General features: G+C 49.9%; 1 protein-coding gene across 3 annotated transcripts in view; it reads right to left on the bottom strand.

Annotated features, from left to right (window-relative positions):
- Positions 1-807: 807 nt before the first annotated feature.
- POLE (DNA polymerase epsilon, catalytic subunit) overlaps positions 808-21,788 on the bottom strand; it is a 56,318-nt gene continuing 35,337 nt past the window's right edge. The window contains exons 33-49 of one of the 3 annotated variants that reach the window (XM_027956359.2): positions 20,257-20,397; positions 19,951-20,104; positions 19,767-19,873; positions 19,377-19,553; positions 19,071-19,294; positions 18,739-18,959; positions 18,300-18,504; positions 16,943-17,116; positions 15,939-16,064; positions 13,514-13,646; positions 11,274-11,463; positions 9,440-9,571; positions 9,126-9,319; positions 3,547-3,747; positions 3,126-3,251; positions 2,424-2,513; positions 808-2,277 (exon numbers count right to left, since the gene is read on the bottom strand). In XM_027956359.2, the coding sequence (XP_027812160.2) occupies positions 2,164-2,277; positions 2,424-2,513; positions 3,126-3,251; positions 3,547-3,747; positions 9,126-9,319; positions 9,440-9,571; positions 11,274-11,463; positions 13,514-13,646; positions 15,939-16,064; positions 16,943-17,116; positions 18,300-18,504; positions 18,739-18,959; positions 19,071-19,294; positions 19,377-19,553; positions 19,767-19,873; positions 19,951-20,104; positions 20,257-20,397 (2,709 nt within the window). In that variant the 3' untranslated portion in view covers positions 808-2,163. Of the gene's footprint in view, positions 2,278-2,423; positions 2,514-3,125; positions 3,299-3,546; positions 3,748-9,125; positions 9,320-9,439; positions 9,572-11,273; positions 11,464-13,513; positions 13,647-15,938; positions 16,065-16,942; positions 17,117-18,299; positions 18,505-18,738; positions 18,960-19,070; positions 19,295-19,376; positions 19,554-19,766; positions 19,874-19,950; positions 20,105-20,256; positions 20,398-21,788 lie in introns of those variants that run through there. The other 2 variants (XM_042234450.1, XM_042234451.1) reach the window with 2 other exon arrangements.

Here is a 21,788-nt window from a genome sequence, read left to right as displayed (position 1 = left end):
TGGCCTTGGATGCTACAATGGTCACTCCACTCAGCAGCTCTGACCCAACTTGGCCAGATGGCGGTTTCAGTTTCCCCAGCAACGGCAATGACCAGTGCACAGGTCTGAGGAGGCACAGTGCCTCCCACAGATTGTTTCACCAGCGACCCTGTCACAATCAAGGTCAGAGCTGGTCTTCCCACTTGCTGACTGGACCAGCACCACTCACTGGAGCCAGCAACCCTCCAAGAAGCCCCCTCACCCCTGAAGATCCTCCTGTGCCTGTGATGTCAGCTCCATGGGCCACTCAGATGCTCAGAGATCCAGCTCTAGTTTTAGAGAAACTGGCTTTTCCAGTTGGGGTTGGGCTGTAGCTCAAGAATTCAGGCCAGGAGCTCAGGTTTCCCATCCCCCACTATGAGAGTGACCCTGGGACCTCCACCACCCCCAAATACCCCCAGCCCCAAAGCTGGCCTCTGAGGGAACCACTGGGAGCTGTGGTGCCCCCGCCCTGCTGCAGGGAGAGGGTGAGCCACACAGCCCCAGCTCCTCACTCCTCCATGCTCCCCTGGGACTTCTCTGGCTCCGTTTCCAGGAAGGCTGGTTAGTCTCCACCGCCCCCACCCCCAGCCCTAATTTGATTTGATCTCCATCTGGGGGCTGCCGGGCGCCATCACCTTCCAAGCAGAGTCAAGTTTCCTGCAGTCACTGGACCTGGACGTGCCAGTGGGCAACAGCAGTACCCAGCTGACAAACCTAGCCAGACAGACGTCAGTTACTATCCTTCCTTCCAGATACCCAGGCGCGAGCATGCACACACACACACAGTAAAGACTAAGGAAATGTATAAGTCAAAGTGTAAATCAGGCAACAGGGACAAAGCTACACCAGGCTCCAGAGCCAACAGTGCGGCTTCTACTGCCCACCCGTGTGGGTTTCTGAGTTTATGATTTACATTTAATGTGCTTGCTGGCTTGCCAACTTGACTGGTTTTCTTCTGCTTTCAGTCACATTTAGTTAAAAATGAGGTGCAGGCAGGCAGTCTTATGTTCTGGGGTTGCTAGAGGAACAGAGGAAGCAACTCCTGCTCAGCAGAGGGTTCCCCAGGCTGCTGGCAGGCAGACTCTCCAACCCAGCTCCGTCCTGGAGGGGAAAACAGCACGGCCTACATCCCTGTGAAGCAACAGGGCCCTGAACAAACTGATGGTGTCACCTTTTAAAAGCGGCACAGGCCAAGGACCCTTTGCCTCAGGCAGTCAGAGGCCGGGCAGGCCCGTGGGGTCAGAGGTCTCGGACTGACCTGAGGTTGAGGCAAGAACACAGTGGCCTCCATCCTGATAGCATTTCTGTTGCCCTTTTCTCCGTCCTTTCCCCCCACCGCTCAGAGCTGAAGCAAAGAACCTTGTGTTGCACATGAAGAAATACTTTGAGAATCCAGGTGCTGAATATGCTGTCAGAGTCTGCGACGATGGTGTGCCTCATCCCCTCTGGGGCCCCAGGCCTCCTGCTGCGGCGGTCCCCGCACCGCAGGTGCAGAGGGGGAGGTGCTGGGCCCCTCTGTGGCTGAGCCCCGCCCCCTACCCAGCCTTTGTGCCCCCAGCCCAGTCTTGCTGCTGTTGACGAGGTGACTGCGCCATACACAAACAGCCCAGCAGACCTCACTCTGACCCTGAGTCTCCAGACAGAGGAGCCCAAGCCCCAGAACTCAGTGAATGAGAGACGCCCAGGTGACCGCGGGTTCAGTCAGGATCCCTGGGACACAGCCCACAAGCTGCCAGCGTGGAGTGTAGGACAGCACTACTCCTGGAAGCCGGGGCTGCACACTCCACTCAGGCGCCCCTTCCAGCCCTCTTCAGGGTCTCAGCTCAAACAGAGGACCTCCGAGGGTACCTCAGGGCAGCAAAGGAGTGGGCAGGAAGGGCTGGGGCTACAGCAAGGGCCGTGCAGCAGCAGCAGAGTGTGTTCATCCAGTGAGAAACCAGCCCTGGGACCCCCTCGCTAGAGACGCTTCCTGGGCCTAAAGAGGGCTGGCTGAACCCCAGAGAGCCGGGAAGTGAAGCCACTTCTTGCTCTGACTGGTTCACGCTTCTGGGCTGTGTGACCTGCTCCCCGAGGGCCACCCTCCCGAGTGCCCGTCTTGGGTGTGGGACACAGGAGCAGAGGACAGGGACACTGCCCAGACTGCTAATGGCCCACTTGGGGGTTCTGAAGCTGCAGCCAATCCAGGGTCTCCCTGAGGTACGACATGCCATAGTGCTGGGCGATATTCCGGAAGATTCCGATCTGTTCCATGAAGACCTACAGAAACGACCAGTCATAGTGAGACCTAGTCCCAGAGGAGGCACAGGGAGGCAAGGCCGAGGCTCAGAGAGGACAAATGGCCCGGGGTGGGGGAGGGAGGCGAGGGGTGAGCAGCAGGGTTGGCTGTCCACGGGAGCCCCCACCTTAGTGTGGATGGTGAGGGAGAAGCCCCCCGCACAGCTGCAGTACACGGCCATGTTGGTCTCCTTCACACCCCGGCACTTCAGGCAGACCTGCAAGGAGAAGCGGCCCCGTCACAGCCTCCCCGCCCCAGGCCAGAGCCGGCCAGTCACTTGGCACCAGACAGGCTTTTCACCTCAATTACAAATAAAATCTGAGACCTGATATGGGCTTTATCCAAACATGCCAATTGCTTCCCAACACCCTCCCTGTGGATACCTCCCTTTGACTCTGAGTCTGCGGTCCCCTATCCATCACACCAGGCACCAGCTGTTCCCTGCCTGAACCCCAACACTTCCCTTGGGTCTTCACTCCCCCACTGAAGGCTGAAAGCTTCCCTCTTTCACACACACACTGCCTGTCAGTTCTTTACTCTGACCATTACTTGCTTGTCTTGTTTACTGTTTGTCTCCCTCTCCTAGAATAAAGGTCCATGAAGCCAGCAATCGGCCCCTGTAGGTGCCCAACAGATGCTGTAAGAAAGTCAGCTGGGCCCGTGGATGAGGCCTGACCCAAGGGGTATCACCTCGGAGGATCAGGCTACAACTTGAGACTTGCGCACACCTCTCATCTCCTATGGGTGCAAACTGCTTACTGATGAGGCCTCCACCTACTGGAGGGGTGGTCAGACTGGTTGCAGACCCAGCACTAGGCCCGTTGCTCACCAGGTCCTGCAGGGTAAAGGCCATCAGCTTCTTCTGTAGGGCTTCCACCAGGGCCATCTCAATGACTGATGAGTCATAGGCAGCCTGACAGTTGGAGCAGAGCCACTGAGGCAGCACGGTCCCATCCTGGACAGACAGGGAAAGGGCCAGGTCACCTTCCTTGGTCCCCAGTGCTGAGAAGAGACAGAGGGATTCTCGAGAAGTGTGCCACTGCGGTCACAGCTCCAGGGCACACTCATCTCCACTGTCATCACCCATGTGATTACCAGGACAAGGTTCTGGCATGTGGCAGCTGAATGGCCTGAAAAAGGGTGCTTGTTTCTAATTCACATTAGAGTTGGTTGGGGGCCCTGCAGGAACCCCCGATCCGCTGAGGCCTGGATATTCTGACTATACCAGCAAGGGGCCTGAGGGAGCCCACCTGAGAGAAGGAGGGGTCTTTGCACAGGTCCAGGTCCCGGCAGAAGTTACAGTTGTGGCAGATGACCTCAGGGAGCACGTAGGAACGGCAGGGGTCTCGGAACTGGGCCTCCTCTGAAAACTCGCCTACGTCTACCAGGCGCAGCAGGTCTCGGTTTAGCTTGTTCACCTGGTTTGTGACATTGGTGTCCAGAGACAGGACCTGCCGAGAACAGAGACCATGTCAGGGACAGCTCCCAGACCTCCCTGCAGCTGTCTGGACCGGAAAACCCCGCAGCCAGTTCTTTAAGCTACAGTTTCTCAGAAGTATCTCAACTCTTCCTTTTCCTGTTAGAAGCATCAGAGATAAGAAGTGCCTCCTGCCCACCAGTGATTCCCCAAGTTAGGGTCACAGGTGTGGAGGTGCTGCCCCCAGGCCTTGGGGTGTCTGGGACACACCAAAGCATGCTCCACCTGTCACCCCTAGGGATTCCTTCTTCCTCAATGACAGGCAGCCTCAAGTTCACCAGAGTTTTACCATCTCAAATGCAAAGGGGCTGACTTCAGCCTTCCATGGTGGAGGGATTTCCAGGTCAACCCAGAAAAGTCCCTGTAGCACACATGTGTGTTAGAGCCCGCGGTGTGGACACGGGAGGTCCGGTTCCCACCGTGGTGCTGGCAGAGCCATAGGGAGTCATCAAGCTTCCTGTCTGTAAATGAGAGGACAGGACCGACATCTTCCCCAGGCCTCTCCCAGCCCTAAAGCTCCTGTCCTAGCCTAGCACAATGCCAAGAACACAGAACCAAACACCACTTAGAAAACACATCTCTGAGGGGAGTGTTTATGGTCAATGTGAAGCAAAGTGGGTGAATTTGAAAGTATATTTACAATGAGGATCAGTGGCCTACTAGGAAGTATTGTTTAAAATATATATACATTATACACATCACTTACATAGGGAGAACACTGGACTTAATTAAGAGACAAAAAAATGAAAGTGAATTTACCAAACATGAAGGAAGAAGTAATACTGTTCTATAGACAGTATCTTCCAGAAAACATAAGAGGGAGAACACTGCTAACTTCACTTGGAAGGCCAGCATCATCTAGGTACCAACACCAGACAAAGACTGTGTAAGGTAACTACTAATTCTCATGTGCACAGACTCAAATATCCTCAACAAAATAAGAGCAAATTGAGCCCACTGATATTTTGACCAAGTGGGACTTACCCCCAGAATGCAAGGCTGGATCAACACTAGAAAATCAGTGCAATTCACCATATCAACAGACTAACAAACAAAAGCCAATATGATCATTTCAACTGAGGGAGAAAAAGTCCTTAACAAAATTCAGCAACCATCCTTGATTAAAACCCTCAGGATGGGACTTCTTTGGGGGTCCAGTGGTTAAGACTCTGTGGTTCCAAAAACAGAAATATAGACCAATGGAACAAAATAGGAAGTCCAAAAATAAACCCATGCCCCTCTGGGTACCTTATTTTTGACAAAGGAGGCAAGAATATACATTGAGGCAAAGATAGCCTCTTCAACAAGTGGTGCTAAGAAAACTGGACAGCTGCATGTAAAAGAATGAAATTAAAATACTTTCTAACACCATACACAAAGGTAAACTCAAAATGGATTAAAGACCTACATATAAGAACAGAAACTATAAAACTCTTACAGGAAAACAGGCAAAATACTCAATGACATAAAGTAGGATCCTCTATGATCCACCTCCTAGAGTAATGGAAATAAAAGCAAATGTAAACAAGGGGGACCTAATTAAAAGCTTTTGCACAGCAAAGGAAACTATAAACAAGGTGAAAAGAACCCTCCAAATGGGAGAAAATAGAAAATGAAACAGCTGACAAAGGATTAATTTCCAAAATATACAAGCAGCTTATAGAACTCAATACCAGAAAAACAAACAACCCGATCAAAAAGTGGCAAAGACCTAAATAGACATTTCTCCAAAGAAGACATACAACATGAAAAGATGCTCAACATCACTCATTACTAGAGAATGCAAATCAAAACTACAATGAGATATGACCTCACACTGGTTAGAATGGCCATCATCAAAAAGTTTACAAACAATAAATGCTGGAGAGGGTGTGGAGAAAAGGGAACCCTCTTGCACTGTTGGTGGGAATGTAAATTGATACAGCCACTATGGAAGATGGTATGGAGATTCCTTAAAAAAACTAGGAATAAAATCACCATATGACCCAGCAATCCCACTCCTAGGCATACACCCTGAGGAATCAAAATTGAAAAAAGACACATGTACCCCAATCGCAGCACTATTTACAACAGGTAGAACATGGAAGCAACCTAGCTGTCTATCAACAGATGAATGCATAAAGAAGTTGTGGTACAAATACACAATGGAATATCACTCAGCCATAAAAAGGAACACATTTGAGTCAGTTCTAATGAGGTGGATGAACCTAGAGCCTATTATACAGAGTGAATTAAGTTAGAAAGATAAAGATAAATATTGTATACTAATGTGGGCTGCTGTCTATGGGGTCGCACAGAGTCAGACGTGACTGAAGCAACTTAGCAGCAGCAGCAGTAATGCATATATATGGATCTAAAAAGATGGTTCCAAACAATTTCTCTGCAGGGCAGCAATGAAGACAGACACAGAGAACAGACTTATGGACAACTGGAAAGGAGAGGAGAGGGTGAGATGTACGGAGAGAATAACATGGAAACTTATATTACCATATGTAAAATAGATAGCCAATGGGAATTTGCTCTATGGTTCAGGAAACTCAAACAGGGGCTCTGTATCAACCTAGAGGGGAGGGATGAGGAGGGAGATGGGAGGGAGGTTCAAGATGGAGGGGACACATGTATGGCTGATTCATGTTGAGGTTTGATGGAAAATAACAAAATTCTGTAAAGCAATTATCCTTCAATTAAAAAACAGATAAAAAATTTTAAAAATCCATAAAAAAGAAAAAGACTCTGCTTCCACTGCAGGGGGCACAGACTGGATCCCTGGTCGGGGGAACTAAGTACCACACGCCGCAAGATGCAGCCAAAAAACAAACTCACTCTCAGGAAATGACCATTATCAAGGCACCAAGGAACTTTCTCAACCTGCTTCAGGGTGTCCCTTCAGCAGTCTACAGAGGTTTTTTTTTTTTTTTTTAAATGGAAATTGATATACTGATTTGAAATTCGTAAGGAAAGGCAAATTAAGTCAAAATAATTTGAAAAAAAGAATAAAGATAAAGCATTCACACTACCTGGTTTTAAAACTTATTGATAAAGTTACAGAAATTAAGACAGTGTGGTGTTTTAGAATAGAGAGACATATAAACCCAGAAACAGATGCATATACATATACAGCCAGTTAAGCTTTGAAGAAAGCACAAACATAATTACATGGAGAAAGGCTAATTTTTTAACAAATAGTGCTGGAATAATTGGATATGCTTATGCATAAATATGAAAGTGTTAGTCACTCAGTTGTGAGTGACTCTTTGAGACCTCTCCCTTCTCCAGGGGGTCTTCCCAACCCAGGGATCAAACCCAGGTTTCCCACATTGCAGGCGGATCCCTTACCAGCTGAGCCACAAGGGAAGCCCAAGAATACTGGAGTGGGTAGCCTATCCCTTCTCCAGCAGATCTTCCTGACCCAGGAATCGAACCAGGGTCTCCTGCATTGCAGGCAGATTCTTTACCAACTGGGCTATCAGGGAAGCCCAAGTAGTATTAGGGAAATGCAAGTTAAAAACATGATGATATACCACTACACATCTATTTGGACAGATAAAACCTTGAAAATGAACAAAGTTCCAGTGGGGTGTGGAGCAGCTGGACTACAGTCACTCACCACTGATGAGAATGCAAAACAGAGCCACTATACAAAACATGATATGACCCAGCAATTCCCCTGCTGGGTTTTTACTCGAGAGAAATGAAACTTATGTTCACACAAAAACCTACATGAGAATGTTTATAGTGGCTTCATTGACAGTCACCCATAAGCGCAAACAATCTGAATGTCCTTTAATCGGGGAGCTATGGTCCTCCCATACAATGGAGCACTACTCAGCAATGGAAAGGAACAAGCAACGACACGCAGGAACCCCAGGTGCATTTTGCTCAGTGAAGGAAATCAGACCTAAAAGGCCACATGACCAACCACTCCACTCACGCGGCATTCTGGAAGAGGTTTCAACGCAGGGACAGAAGACAGATTGGTAGTTCTAGGGATGCAGGCGAGAGGAGAGGCTGAGTCCCAAGGGGAAGCACATGGAAAAACTCTCAGGGGTGGAGAACGTTCTGTACTTTGCTGTTGGTGGCCAGTTCACATATCCATATGTGAAAACACAAACAACTGCACTTCACAGAGAAAAAATTTAAAAGTAAATAAACATAGGGACATGGGGGCTTCCCTGGTGGCTCAGTGGTAAAGAATCTGCCTGCCAATGTAGTAGACACGGGTTCAATCCCTGATTTGGGAAGATCCCACATGCTGAAGAGCAGTAAGCCCATGAGCCACAACTACTGAGCCTGTGCTTTAGAGCCCAGGAGCTACAACAACTGAGCCTTCAGGCCACAAGTACTGAAGGCTGTGTGCTCTAGAGCCTATGTTCTGCAATGAGAGAAGCTGCCATAAAGAGAAGCCTTTGCACTGCAATGAAAAATAGCCCCTGCTCACCTCAACTTGAGAAAGCCCAAAGAGCAATGAAGACTCAACACAGCCATAATACATACAATTTTAAAAATAAAAAACAAACATAGAGACAGACAGATCAGCACGTACCAGGGGTGGGGAACTTTGGAGGATAATGTATGACTCTGTATCCTGACTGTGGTGGTGAATAAGTGACTGGCTGCCCCATGAAATGCACTCTAAAAATGGTGAATTTCACTGTATGTAAATTATACTTTAATAAAAATAGAACTTAAAAATTCTGAAGTCTACCAAGGAGTTAAAGTGTTATATTAAGCCATTTCTTAACCACCATGAGAGTCACTTGATCACTGTGAAACACAGAGTACTGGGAGGTAACTTAATGGACAGTAAAGTTCTCTGTAAGGGGACACCTGCCAGATCCTTATCTGGTAACATTATCCCTCGTTTGAATCAGCCTACCTTTCCCAGAAGGCATTCAGCGTCCAGGCAAGCTCTCCTCTTAGGTTCCACAGCAGCCTGGATGCTGTGGGTGCCCTGTCCAGTTCCTGGTCTGGCCCACCAGCCTCACGTGACCCATAAGCTGGCTCTGCCGTCCCTCTGCTCACCTTTCGCCAGCACCGCCCTGTCACCCCTCCTCCCAGGGGCTCTGTATCCTCTCTGCCTGGACTTCATTCTTCCATCAGATCCACCCACTGCCAGGGCCTCCCGGTCCTTGTGGTCTCAGCCCAGGACCCACCAGAGGTCCTTTCTCACCTGCCCCTGCCCTGAACTCACCCCTTGGCACCTGTGCTCTCTGAGCTCACCTGTGCCCTCCAGGGGATTGTGAGCTTTGTGAGGACAGGGGTCTTTCCCATAGCGACTGCACAGACTGGGTGCAGCGGGTGTTTGTGGAATAGAGGAGTGACTTACACACACGTCAGTGGGAGTGTCCTCACCTTGCACACGTATTTGATGAATTCCAGAGCAGGGTTATTAAGCAGCAGGTGAGAACCGGGGAGGACAGGAAACATTTCTGAGAGCTCAGTAGAGTTCCGAGAGCCTGTGACTTTCTTCTGAATCTTCTGCGTGATGGTGAAGAAGTTCTGAGTGAGTTCGTTTGCCACATAATCTTGTGAGAAGGTGATCATTCCTGGGAAGAGAAGCAACATGGCGCCTGCTCCCTACCTCTCACGGCAACAGGACACCAAGGGAAGGAGATGGGGACCCTGAGAAGCACACACTGGTGGCCTCACACAGCAAGGGTGCTCACCAGGAAGGGCTCCGGCCTCCCCCTGGGTCTCCTGGGAGAGCTGGCTGGCTCCCCTCCTCCTCACGGGGGTGCTCCCTGGGGTGCTGCGCCTCAGTTCCTCCTTCATGCTGTGGTACACGGCCACGATGTATGCTGCAAAGAGAGGGCAGGCTCAGGCCACAGGCCGAGAGAGTCGGCGACGCCTCACACATCCCAGAATCCGGGGGTACCCTGTGGCTGGTCCCGCTGCTAGCCAGACGAGGCTGAAATATCATTATTGGTGATGATTCCATTTGCTGCACTGAGATGAGCCAGAGTCAATTAGACAAATGGGAACAATCAGAGCACTCACTGATGCCCCGGTTCATGCTTAGAGAGACTGCTGCACAGCTGAGGCAGCAAGTACCAACCTTCACACCAACTGGTGCAAAAGAGGGCTCACCTTGCCTCTGGGGGTCAACATGCTTCTCCAAAAACTCCACGGGTCCACTCGTTCCAAAAGAGAACTTGAGAAGGCAAAGAACTCAAATATGTAAATTGACAGGGGATAAAATAATCATAAACAGAACTCCCTCTGCCGCTGTATGCATAGATGGACCTGTATCTACGTCTGCTGATAATTTATGATGCTCTTCACCAACTGTTCTATTCTAATGATTAGTTCTGAATTACAGTGGGTGCTTAACTTCTCATTTCTTTTTCATATCAACCTAAATAACTTTGTTTGGAAACACTAAACTTTTATTTCTTTTTTTAAATTTTGATTGGAGTATAGTTGATTTACCATGTGGTGTTAATAATGACCACTAAGATCATGGCATCCGGTCCCATCACTTCATGGGAAATAGATGGGGAAACAGTAGAAACAGTGTCAGACTTTTATTTTGGGGGCTCCAAAATCACTGCAGATGGTGACTGCAGCCATGAAATTAAAAGACGCTTCCTCCTTGGAAGAAAAGTTATGACCAACCTAGACAGCATATTCAAAAGCAGAGACATTACTTTGCCAACTAAGGTCTGTCTAGTCAAGGCTATGGTTTTTCCTGTGGTCATGTATGGATGTGAGAGTTGGACTGTGAAGAAGGCTGAGCGCCGAAGAATTGATGCATTTGAACTGTGGTGTTGGAGAAGACTCTTGAGAGTCCCTTGGACTGCAAGGAGATCCAACCAGTCCATTCTGAAGGAGATCAGCCCTGGGATTTCTTTGGAGGGAATGATGCTAAAGCTGAAACTCAGTTTCCAGTGTTTCCAGTACTTTGGCCACCTCATGCGAAGAGTTGACTCATTGGAAAAGACTCTGATGCTGGGAGGGATTGAGGGCAGGAGGAGAAGGGGATGACAGAGGATGAGATGGCTGGATGGCATCACTGACTCAATGGACGTGAATCTGAGTGAACTCTGGGAGTTGGTGATGGACAAGGAGGCCTGGTGTGCTGCAGTTCATGGGGTCGCAAAGAGTTGGACACGACTGAGCGACTTAACTGAACTGAATGCCTTTAGCCCCAAATGAAATACAGGGGTTTCTCACACTGGAAGTTGAGCCTCAGAGACCAGCCAGTGGGGCAGTTGATTTAGGAGTATCTAAACTCCTCTCCATGGGATCTCTTTTAGTCACTGTAAGTGTACGCACGCACAACCTCGGGGGCGGGACTATGAAGCCTTTGTGATGCCCCAGGGCAGTCTTCCTCACTGTGGGGTTCTGTGAGAGGTCTGGGGCCTGGGCAGAGCCCGAGGGTCCTCTTTCTGCCTCTAACAGTGCTATGCAGCCAGGGCACGCACGCTGGGCATGCTCCCACCAGGGCCACGTTATTCCCACCGCACGACTCAGATGTGACGGCGAGTGTGGGCCACTCACCTGAAACGATCATGAGGAAGTAGCTCTGGCAGGAGGCTGCCTGGGGCAGGAACTGCAGGATGTTCCAGTTGTTTTCCAGCAAGTCCTCGACATCCAGTTCCTGTGCGTCTCCCTCCTCCTCCTCCTCCTCCTCGTCCTCCTCCTCCTCAGGTTCCCCCCGCTCTGCTCTGCCCTCTTCTGGGGAGTCCTGCTTTGACACAAAGACAATCCCAGTAACGTCTGCCCACACTGGCACCGCCTGGTGGGGAGTGTCCCAGTCTGTCTCATGTCCTGTTCACCTAGTCGTTCCAGCCCCTGAGCCCAAGAGATTCCTGCAGGATGGCTCCAAGAACAAGGTCATGTACAGAATGAGCCTGGTACATTCTCAGTAAGCTGCTGCCTGTTACTTTCATTTGCTATTTCACAAGATTCACTTTAAAATTATTCAATTCCCACTTCTCAGGAAGGGAAGAATCAAGGGTGCTTCCTGGGTGACCACCTCTCTTGTTAAGTTTTGGATCTCTTCCTGGGACGGCCGCAGTTCTGAGAACGGATCCTTAGGTAGGTTGATAAGGAGTCCAGGACCCTCAAGGAGAAAGGGGTCTGGGGCTCTCAAGAAGGAGCAAAGGACAAACAATTTTCTCTACGCTGCTTTGTCTCAGTCAATATAACAATGTATCTTGCTCCTTAACAAGAGCCTTCTGACTAATCTTGTTATCTTTAGACATATGCTGTGGGAGTGGGTCTGATAAGACCTCTCTATTGTCAGTTCTAATCCTATTATCTTATACTGAGGGAGTGGGTCTGGTAAGACCCTTTACTGTAATAATGTATATAGCTCCCTTGCTAAGACTAGCGAGGGGGGCACTCTCCGTCCCCTTCTGATGTCTATGTCAGAAGCTTTCTCTGTCCCTTTTTCACTTTAATTAAACTCTGCTACACAAAAGCTCTTGAGTGATCAAGCCTGGTCCCTGGTTCCAAAACTAAATCTTCTTCTTTGGAGATCACGAATCTGACATGGTAAGCCATCAGTTCTACCAAAGATCTAGTTCTGGTGGACGACCCCTGCCACCCCTCGACTAAGGTCCCCTTTCTATACAGCGCCTTTCATTTCAACATCTGAACTCTGACAGCCACCATCCTTATTAAGAGCAGCAACCACTCCTGCCTTCCCCTATTCGTCTACATGACCTGCACTTCCTTCCCTTGCATGTGGTCTCAGTGAACCTCCCAATCCTAGCACCAAGGGCAGCCTTTCCTTCTGGTCTCCTCTCAGATGGTGACTTCCTTCTGGGGGTGCTCTCCTTTTGACACCTGAGGCCCCACCCACTGGTAGCTTCCTCCATGGGGACCTGCCCTGGGGGAGCTGTCCTCTCAACTCATACTTACCCCCAGGTGATCTCACCAGCCCCAACTGCCAGGCTCACAGATGACCCCAAGTTTCACGGCCCCCTACCCAAGACACACAGTCACTACCCGACCCCTCTGTCTCCACCTGTGCACATTAAGCAAACAACAGGGGCAGCAAACACCACGTGCCCCAGATAAGCACAGCTCCCTTCTCCCCACACTTGCTCTCTTGCCCAGTCCATTGGGGTTTACACACCCAGACACAGCTCCCTCACACACAACCTACATGCTCAGACATCACCCCTGTGTCCCAAGCATCACCCCACTGGCCTGTCCACACCCTCTTCAATACACACCTGGGTCATTCTCCCTGACTCTACCTTGCCCTGCATCTTCTCTGGGCCGACACTAACTGGGCTCCACTTAGACCTTGACATCCTGCAGTAATGTCCACTCAGGACCCAAGTGGAAGTCAGGCCCCGACACTTGCCCATTCAGAATCTCCCCGTCAATAAAAGCCAAGTCTCCATCACAGCCCTAGGGCCCAAGTGGCCTGGTCCCACCCAGCTCTGTGCCATAACTCAGGCAGCTTCACATCTCGGTCCCAACACCTCCTCGGAGGACTCCTAGACCCCCCTCCACATTGGCCCCTGCCCCAGGACTCTCTGCCTACCAGCTTTGTCTACCCTGAGCCCTTACTGTTGTCGACACTGCCGTATACATCTACTTGTCTGCTTGTTCATGATCCTTTCTCTTATAGACTTCATGATGCTTACTGCTGCATGACTGGGGCCTAGAACCGTGCCTGGAACTCGGCTTGTGACCATCAAGTGTGCACTGAAGGGACAACGTGGACCCTTCAAGTTGCTTCAGATTCCAGCCTCAGCTCTCCAAGACTGGTTACCTCTTACCTGTCCACAGTGAATCCTAGATGGAACAGTTCCTTTGATTCCACCATAATTAGAGGGATCCATCCAGAGAAGAAACTCCCAGCATCGAGAAAAGGAAATTGTCAAAGAATGGAAGATCTCTTTAGAGTGGATGCTAAAAAGAAACAAGACAGAATCGCTGAAATTAAATCAGTAGTCTTCCCCTTTTACTCTACTTTCCTTTTATCATCTATTCACCCTCTATTTATTTAAAAGTGAATTTAAAGTGGATTCACATTTTATCATCCCTCAGGCTTTCTAGGGAAAATGATTGGTGTGCCCACTATGGAGAACAGTATGGAGGTTCCTTAAAAAACTAAAAATGGAGTTACCATATATCCTGCAATCTCACTCCTGGGCATATAGCCAGAGAAAACATGGTTCTAAAGAACACATGCAACCAATGTTCATTGCAGCACTGTTTACAACAGCCAAGACATGGAAGCCACCTAAATGTCCATCCATCAACAGAGGAATGGATAAAGATGTGGTACATACAGACAATGGAATAGTACTCAGCCATAAAGAGAATGAAATAATGCCATTTACAGGAACATGAATGGACCTAGAGATTGTCATGATGAGGGAAGTATGTGAGAGAAGGAGAAATATCATATGACATCTGTTATATGCAGAATCTAAAAAGAAATGATGCAAATGAACTTATTTACAAAACAGTGACAGACTCACAGACTTAAGAGAACCAGCTTATGGTTGCTGGGCCTAAGAGCTGGGAGAAGGGAAGTTAGGGAGCTTGGTTGGGAGAGACATGTACACACTACTAGATTTAAAATGGATAACCAACAAGGACCTACTGTATAGCACAGGGAATTCTGTTCAATGTTATGTGGCAGCCTGCATGGGAGGGGAGTTTGGGGGAGAATGGATACATGTATATGTATGGCTGAGTCTCTTTGCTATCTGCCTGAAACTATCACAATATTGTTAATTGGCTACACTCCAATATAAAACAAAAATTTCAAAAACAAATGAAATTAAAATGAATTTAAGGTGGATTCACATTTTATTATCTCTCAAGCTTCCTAGGGAAGATGATGACAAACACGATACTGAGGAGACAGCTGAGTTCACCAGGAGGGGGAAACAGGGCGCAGTGCGGAGAGAATGACAGGTGAGAGCTGCAGAGGGGACCCCGGGAGTACTGTGGCTCGCCCTCCAGCACTTAGCAGAGCACAGACCACACTCGTGTGTGAGAAAATCACACCAGCCTCAGGCACCTGCTCCCGCCAGTGTCACAGCCTCATACACAGGGGCATGTGGGGCTGTGCTCACAGAAATCTTGCTTCAACAGAGGCAATAATGAGCCCTAGAGTAAACATTGCTCTGGCTCTGACTATAAATCTCAATAAATACCCAAAAGGATCAAATTGTTTTCAAGTAACATAAAGCTCAACAATATTTACAGGAATGCAAAAGTAGCTAACAGACAAGCCAAGGTTCTTAACATCTGGCATCCAGTCCTGTATCACCAGGTGTGCAAAGAAGCAGAGAAACACAACAAATGAGAAGAATCTATCAGTTGAAAACAAATCAGAGTTGACATAGATATTCTAATGAGCAGAAAAGAACATTAGAACAGTTATAATTGTACAGTTATTATAATTGTATTTCATGTGTTAAAAAAAACTAGAAGGAAGACTGAACATGTTAAGCAGACTCTAGAAATGTAGGAGACCCAAATCAAGCTTCCAGAGATGAAAACTGTCGTGTCCAAAATGAAAAATATACTGGATGGGATTAATGGTAGATAAAACACTCCAGAAGGTCAGTGAACTTAAAAGATAAAACAACAGAAACTTATTCAAAAAGAAACATAAAGAGGAAAAAAGGACTTCCAAAAAATAGCTCAGTGGTAAGGAATCCGACAGACAACACAGGAGACATGGGTTTCATCCCTGGTCGGTAAGATGCCACATGCTGCAGAGCAACGAGGCCCGTGTACCACAGCTACTGACCCTGTGGTTTAGAGCCTGATAGCCGCAATTACTGAGCCCATGAGCCACAACTACTGAAGCTGGTGCACCCTAGAGCCTGCTCCACAACAAGAGAAACCACTGCAATGAGAAGCCGGTGCACCACAACCAGAGAGCAGTGCCCCTCTCTGCAACTAGAGAAAAGCCCAGGCGGCAATGGAGACCCAGCACAGCCAAAATAAATAAATAGATAAAAATAAAATCATATTTATATATCCATCTGCAATTCTATGCCCAGCGAAAGTATCTTTCCAAAACAAAGGTGAAATAAAGGCTTTTTCAGATACCCAAAGGCAGAGAGGATTTGTTACCAACAGAGCCACACTACAAGGTTTGTTAAGGAAGTCTGTCAGCAGCAGGCAAATGGAGCAGATGAGAACACGAGCGAACGAAGGCGACAGGGATGCTGACACCTGTTGGTGATGTACTCCACGTAGGCCAGGGCGTCCTCCACCCGCCGCTTCTTGGTGCAGAGGATGATGCGATTGAAGTTGGCATAGACGACCGATGACCCCAGGCGCCTGAACTCAGCGATGAGCCTGCAGACCAAGTTCAGAATCAAAGGTCAAGACACCACAGAGAAAACAGTTAATGGTCCCGAAGCAGAACATATACCTAGAACCCAGAAGTAACAAAGAACAAATAGGTCTGCATGGCCAAACCCTACCACAGACAAAATCATAGACAAAGAGAGGAAAAAATCTGCAACTCATATCACGGAAAAATGGTTACTTTTTATCTAGAAAGAGCTCATACAGATCAATGAGAAAAACACAAAACAAAAGTACAGAAAAATGGTCAAAGGAAGTCCAACTTCATTCATAATTAGAACTGCAAATTAAGGCGATACCAAGAGAGCATTTTATCCCATCAGGTTGTTGGTGGGGCTTGGCATGGGGACACGCATTCCCAATCTGGTTCCTAAGAGTTGGTAGTACAACCAACTGTACAACCTTTACAGGGAGCTGACAATATTGATTCAAATTAGCATTTACCTCTCTCAATTTATCTGAAAACATCCATCAGACCCGCAGCAGTGTTACTTCCTGGAGATTATTCTAGACATGTTTACATGACCTCATGCGTAAGACCAATCCTTGGTTGGTTACTGTGACAACAAAAGTTATGGAAGCAGCCGAAACATCCATTAGTGTGGTACATCCACACATAGCTCTACAAGACCTACTGTTAACGAAGGCAAGCGAGGTGCAGAATGGTAAGCAGTGTGCAATGACTTATAAAAAAGCAGCAGAGACTCTGCACCGTATGGCGTGTCTCTGGAAGCTTGATGGCAACTAAGCTCTTCACGGGCCCCATCTGATCGCTATGGACCACTAGCCCAGAAGGGGACTCTTGATCCGGAGGTGCTGACTAGCCATCTTTCTGGTTTGGGGAGAAAGCTACTGGCGGCACTCACTGAAGGAAGAGCTTCTTCATCATGCTGTGCAGCGTGCGGTGCAGGGCAGGGTCGTGCAGCAGTGAGGACGGCGACCGGAGCCAGCGGTAGAAGTGCATCACCTGGTTGTCGGCGTAGACGTTGCGATACTGCGTGATCTCCTTTACCCAGCCCACCACCATGCTCTTCAGGATCCTGCAGGAGGGGTTCAGAGGGTGCCCCCACTGTCGCTGGCACCAGCTCCTCACCGTTCTGCTGTCACCTCTGCGCCCTCTCTTCTCACTGTCCAGGCTCCATTCCTCACCCCTCTGTAACTCATCCGCACCCCCGACTCAACACCACCTTTCTGGCTTTTCCAACAGAGCCAGGACAGAGCTGAGAAGATGCGGGTGCCCTTCAAGGAGGCACCTCACTGCTGTGAGAACCAAGAGACTCACAGCAGAGACCTCAAGGGCCCCCTCTCCCTTGTGCCAGTCAGGGTCCTAAAGGACTGCTTCGTCACAACTGCCCCTGGTTAAATAGCCCCAGGTGACTCTACAAACAGCATCACAAAGCCAGTGTGATGGTTCTGTCACCTGGAGTCTGATTGCACCACCTCTCAGGACTGAACTGGCTGCTTCTCTGCCCAAACAGTCCTTGGCCCTGACTACACCACATGCATTTTGGCTGCTGAGGCTTTCTTTCCGCAAGTCCCCTGGCCTGAAGCCCCCTCCCTCCAGTTCTGTTCTCTTTCTGTGAGAAGGCTACAGGTCGGCAGTTGTAGAAAACAGTTCTGGAACCACAAGACTTGCTCTTGAACACCAACCTTTCCCCTCAGCTGCACTATGACCACAAGCCTGGGCCTCAGTTTCCTCATTTCTACAATGGGTGACAGACATCTTGCCTAGTGGGGCTATGAGAGCACGTGCTCCCTGCCCGTGCCACCACTGCACTTCTCTCCCGATACCCATGCCTTGCAACTCGCACCACTTTCTGTGTGGCTTTACCCATGTTCATATCCTGCTGTGCACCCCACAGCAGATGCTCGGTGAGCACCCACACCACAAGTAAACTGGTGACTTCTTGCAGGCATACCTCCGGCCATAGGAAGCGGGCCAGAAGGCAGCACCTGGAACTGTCGCTGGTACCTGGAAGGCGGCATTTGTGAGTGCCACTCGTGAGCGAAAAAAGGAGTCTGGCCCTGTGCTGGTTTCTGACCGGGCAGAGGGAAGCCCCACTGATACTGACTTAGCTCTCAGTTTCCAAAACAAGGACAGAGGATAAAAGGATTTCTACTGCTCCTTCTAGAGGCAAACTGTTGTTCTGCCTTTGGAGAGCTGAGGGTACAAGAAGAACCAAAGGGCAGGTGATGTTCTCACAGCGGCAAGCCCCTGGGTACCTGAAGGTGTTGGAGCAGAGGGCTGTCTCGTCGTAGCTGGCAGGGGCACTGGTGGTCTGATTGCCCGTGATCATGTCCTCTAGGGAGGCCTGCTGGATCACATCGAAGCTGATGCCAATGCTGTCGGCCCCCTCCATATCATTGACGTGGTGAGACTGCAGGATGGTGTTGACGGCCAGGTTCTGAATATCCAGTTCCACGCACACTACACACAGACATCAACGCTTGTGCACTGACCCCTCCTGGGTATGGAGCCTGATCCCAGCAAGCACCATTTCAGAAAAATCACTGCTGCTTAGGGCAGCTGACTGCACAGCCCACACCCACAGAGGCCCCCTGCAGGTTCAGCTCCCAGCCCAATACACCTGAGTGCTCCCACCAGCCCAGAATGGCAACAAATAGCAGGAACAGCAGTCCCTGGTGCGCCCTGCCCTCCCACCTGTGGAGTAACAGCCGGAACTGTTGATCTCCACAGCGGCTTGGTCATCAAACTCCATGACAAGCCTGTTGTCGTCAGCCTCTTTCCCACCCAGGTCAGGGCGTGATGTAGGAGACAGCCAGAGCAGGTGGTTGTGGCGCTGGAGGTGGCGGGCAAAGAAGAGGTCGGAGCCAAAGGTAGAGATGTCCTCAGGCAGATTCCCAACGGGGATGTGGAAGTACCTGCAGGGGAACGGGGTCAACCCCAAGAGTTGAAAATGACTGGGGAATGCCTTCCTTCGCCCAGAGACCAGTGATGTCAGTGACAACCAAGATGGCCTCCCCTCGGCCCACCTGCTCATCTCAAAGGCCTGTGACAGACACGTGTCCAGGTTGAGGTAGTGCCGGATCATGCGCCGGGCTCCGTGGCGCTGCCAGTCCAGGACCCCGTAGCTGATCTTGTCAGCCACGCGGACAGGCACCAGAGGGAATTCCTCCAGGACAGGGATCTCGCCAGCCAGCCTCTTCAGCTCCCAGTTGGACTGAACAGCAATGAGAGTTGGCCCACGGCGCTCCTCCTGGGTGCAAGGAAGGAAGCAGTGAGGTGGACCAGGCCCTGGGGAGGGGGCTCTCACAGCATGGGGTCCCACTGGCACTCACTTTGTAGGTCAACAGGAAGCGCTGGATGGCTCTGCAGACGATTTTCAAGTCTGTTTCAGCACGAACTTCAAAAGCGTGTTTTTGTGGGGGCAGGAGCTCAGCACCCACTTTCTCTAGCAGGAGGCTGTGCTCGGTTGAGTACAGGGTATTGAGGCTGGGCATCTGGTTGCTTCGCACCTAGACAAACAAGGGCCAGGTCAGCCGTCTTCCCATGGGGAAGGAGGGGCAGCCCTGCGAGTCGACACAGGCGGCAGGGCTACCTCTGCAGATCAACTTCTCACTCTCACAAGAACAAGGCAGTGATGGGAGGGAAGGGGGAGTGGGAGCTTCCTGCCCGGGGCTGTGCGCCTCCCCCAGTGAGGCTGTCCCATGGCCTGGCCCGGAACTCACGGTATCCAGCACAAACACAGCCGCCTTGCGCTGTGAGGGCACGAAGATGCCAAAGAGAGCCTTGTGGCCCTGTGCGTGGTGGTACAGGTAGATGTGGCGGATGCTCCCTGCAAGAGGACATGGCCCGTCACCCTGAGATGTGCAGGAGGTAGGGCCAAGCAAGGGCGGCCGGCACACGCCATACCTGGTTCCAGGTAGCTGAACTGGGCCAAGGAGCGCATCTCCAGGTGCTCAAGAGTGAAGGTTTCTGCTTCCCAGCCTGAAAGGTGCCTCACCAGCTGTTTATTGACCACACACACGCAGCCCAGCTGCACCAGGGCCCGAAACACTAACGGAACCTGGAAGAGGGGCAGACGGGGCTGTGTGAGGGCCGAAGGGGGAAGGCAGAGGCCCAGCTGCTGCTGCCGGCCTGTCCATGCCTCGATTTGGTTTGTTTCCCTCTATTGCATTTAGGTGGATCCTTGCACCATTCGGCTGGGAAAACAATCACCTGAGTCTCATACACGCCCTCGATGTCTGGCGCCGCCAGCTCAGTGTTGATCTCATTGATATGTTCTTGGTACATGTCCTCTGGCACCGAGTATTCGTAGAGGTTGTAGACCATATTGGAGCGAGGAAGGACTCGATTCACCTGGTGACACCATGTGACAGTGACCTTACCCCACAACTGAGCTAAGTGGTAACGTTTGCAACAACGCACAGGCAAACACACGTGCACACACTCTTACACACATACATGCAGTGTTTAAACAGTCCTAGGATGTCCGCACACAACCATAGGGTAAAGTTCTACAGCCCATTTCTCCCTATCAGTAAAATTAAAAGGTCTGGGCCTGGCTTCAAGAAGCTGCCTGAGGCTTCTGAAAAGTAGACAAGTTCCCAGACTGTGAGGGGCAGGTGCTCCTGCTACATTTTCCTCTGTTCTCTCCTGGGTGTAACCGAAGGGTGCATGAAGCAAAATCCCAGACAGAAGCTATGTTTTCCCGGACAGAAGACTAGGAATGGAACCCCTGTCCAGCCAGAGTGTGGGTACCTCAGCGAGGAGGGAGGAGCGGGGTGCCCCAAGGGGAAAATATCTTTAAAGGAAGGATGTTCTCCTCCTCACTTACATCACACACATCTAAGAAAGCTACAGAATCCTAGATCATCTGTTCTCTGTTGCCCACTCCTTCCCTGTCCTCTTCCAGGATCCACATTCTGCTGAATCTTCTGGTCGGAACTGGATTTCACCTCTTCCAGAAGCATCCTCTGTCTAGCTGCCAGTTACAAATACTCTAGTCTCATCTCCTCAATTAGATGTCACCCCGTTCACTGAATTTTAGTACCAGCCAAGGAATGTGCCCATTTGCTCAGTAAATATCCCTGGGCAGAGCTAACTGGGAGCTCGGATGGAGACACTGGGCAGGAGCCTCTGAGGATGCCCCAGCTGAGAGGAGGACCACCTGCTGTAGGATTCCACATATGTGAAATGCCCACGGCAGGCTAACCTAGAGGCAGAATGTGGACCAGTGCTTACTGAGGGCTGGAAGAGGGGAAAGGCTGCTAAGGGGCTGGGGTTTCTTTGTGGGGTGATGAAAACGTTCTAAGATTGACAGGGGAGATGGCTGCATAACTCTGTGACTACACTAAAAGCCACTGAGTCGTATAGTGAGCTGTATGGCATATGAATTATACCCCAATAAAGCTGTTCACATCAGAAGAACCTATGGAGACAGAGCCTGCAGCCTCTGACAAACGTCCACCTAGTCCTTTCCCTGCTACATGGACAACAGATACAAGAGATGGTCCACCAGGACAATGATACCAGCAGCTTCCTCACTGAGCATTCACTCGGTGCTCCACAGCATCATTTCACTTAACTTCTGCAGCATCCTAAGAAGGTTCTCAGGAGAGATGGAGGCACCAGAACACCTTGCTCAAGGTCACAAAGCTCACATGGTCTTTGTATCTGCAAAGCTTGAATCTGTATGCGGCCTTTGCCATAGTGGAGGCAACCTTAGAGGCTGAGCAGGCAGCTGACCT

This window comes from Ovis aries, chromosome 17 (genome assembly GCF_016772045.2).
Source record: "Ovis aries strain OAR_USU_Benz2616 breed Rambouillet chromosome 17, ARS-UI_Ramb_v3.0, whole genome shotgun sequence".
Taxonomy (NCBI): Eukaryota; Metazoa; Chordata; class Mammalia; order Artiodactyla; family Bovidae; genus Ovis; species Ovis aries.
The sequence above is the reverse complement of the archived record's forward strand: the minus strand, read 5'-3'. Positions and strand labels throughout refer to the sequence as shown.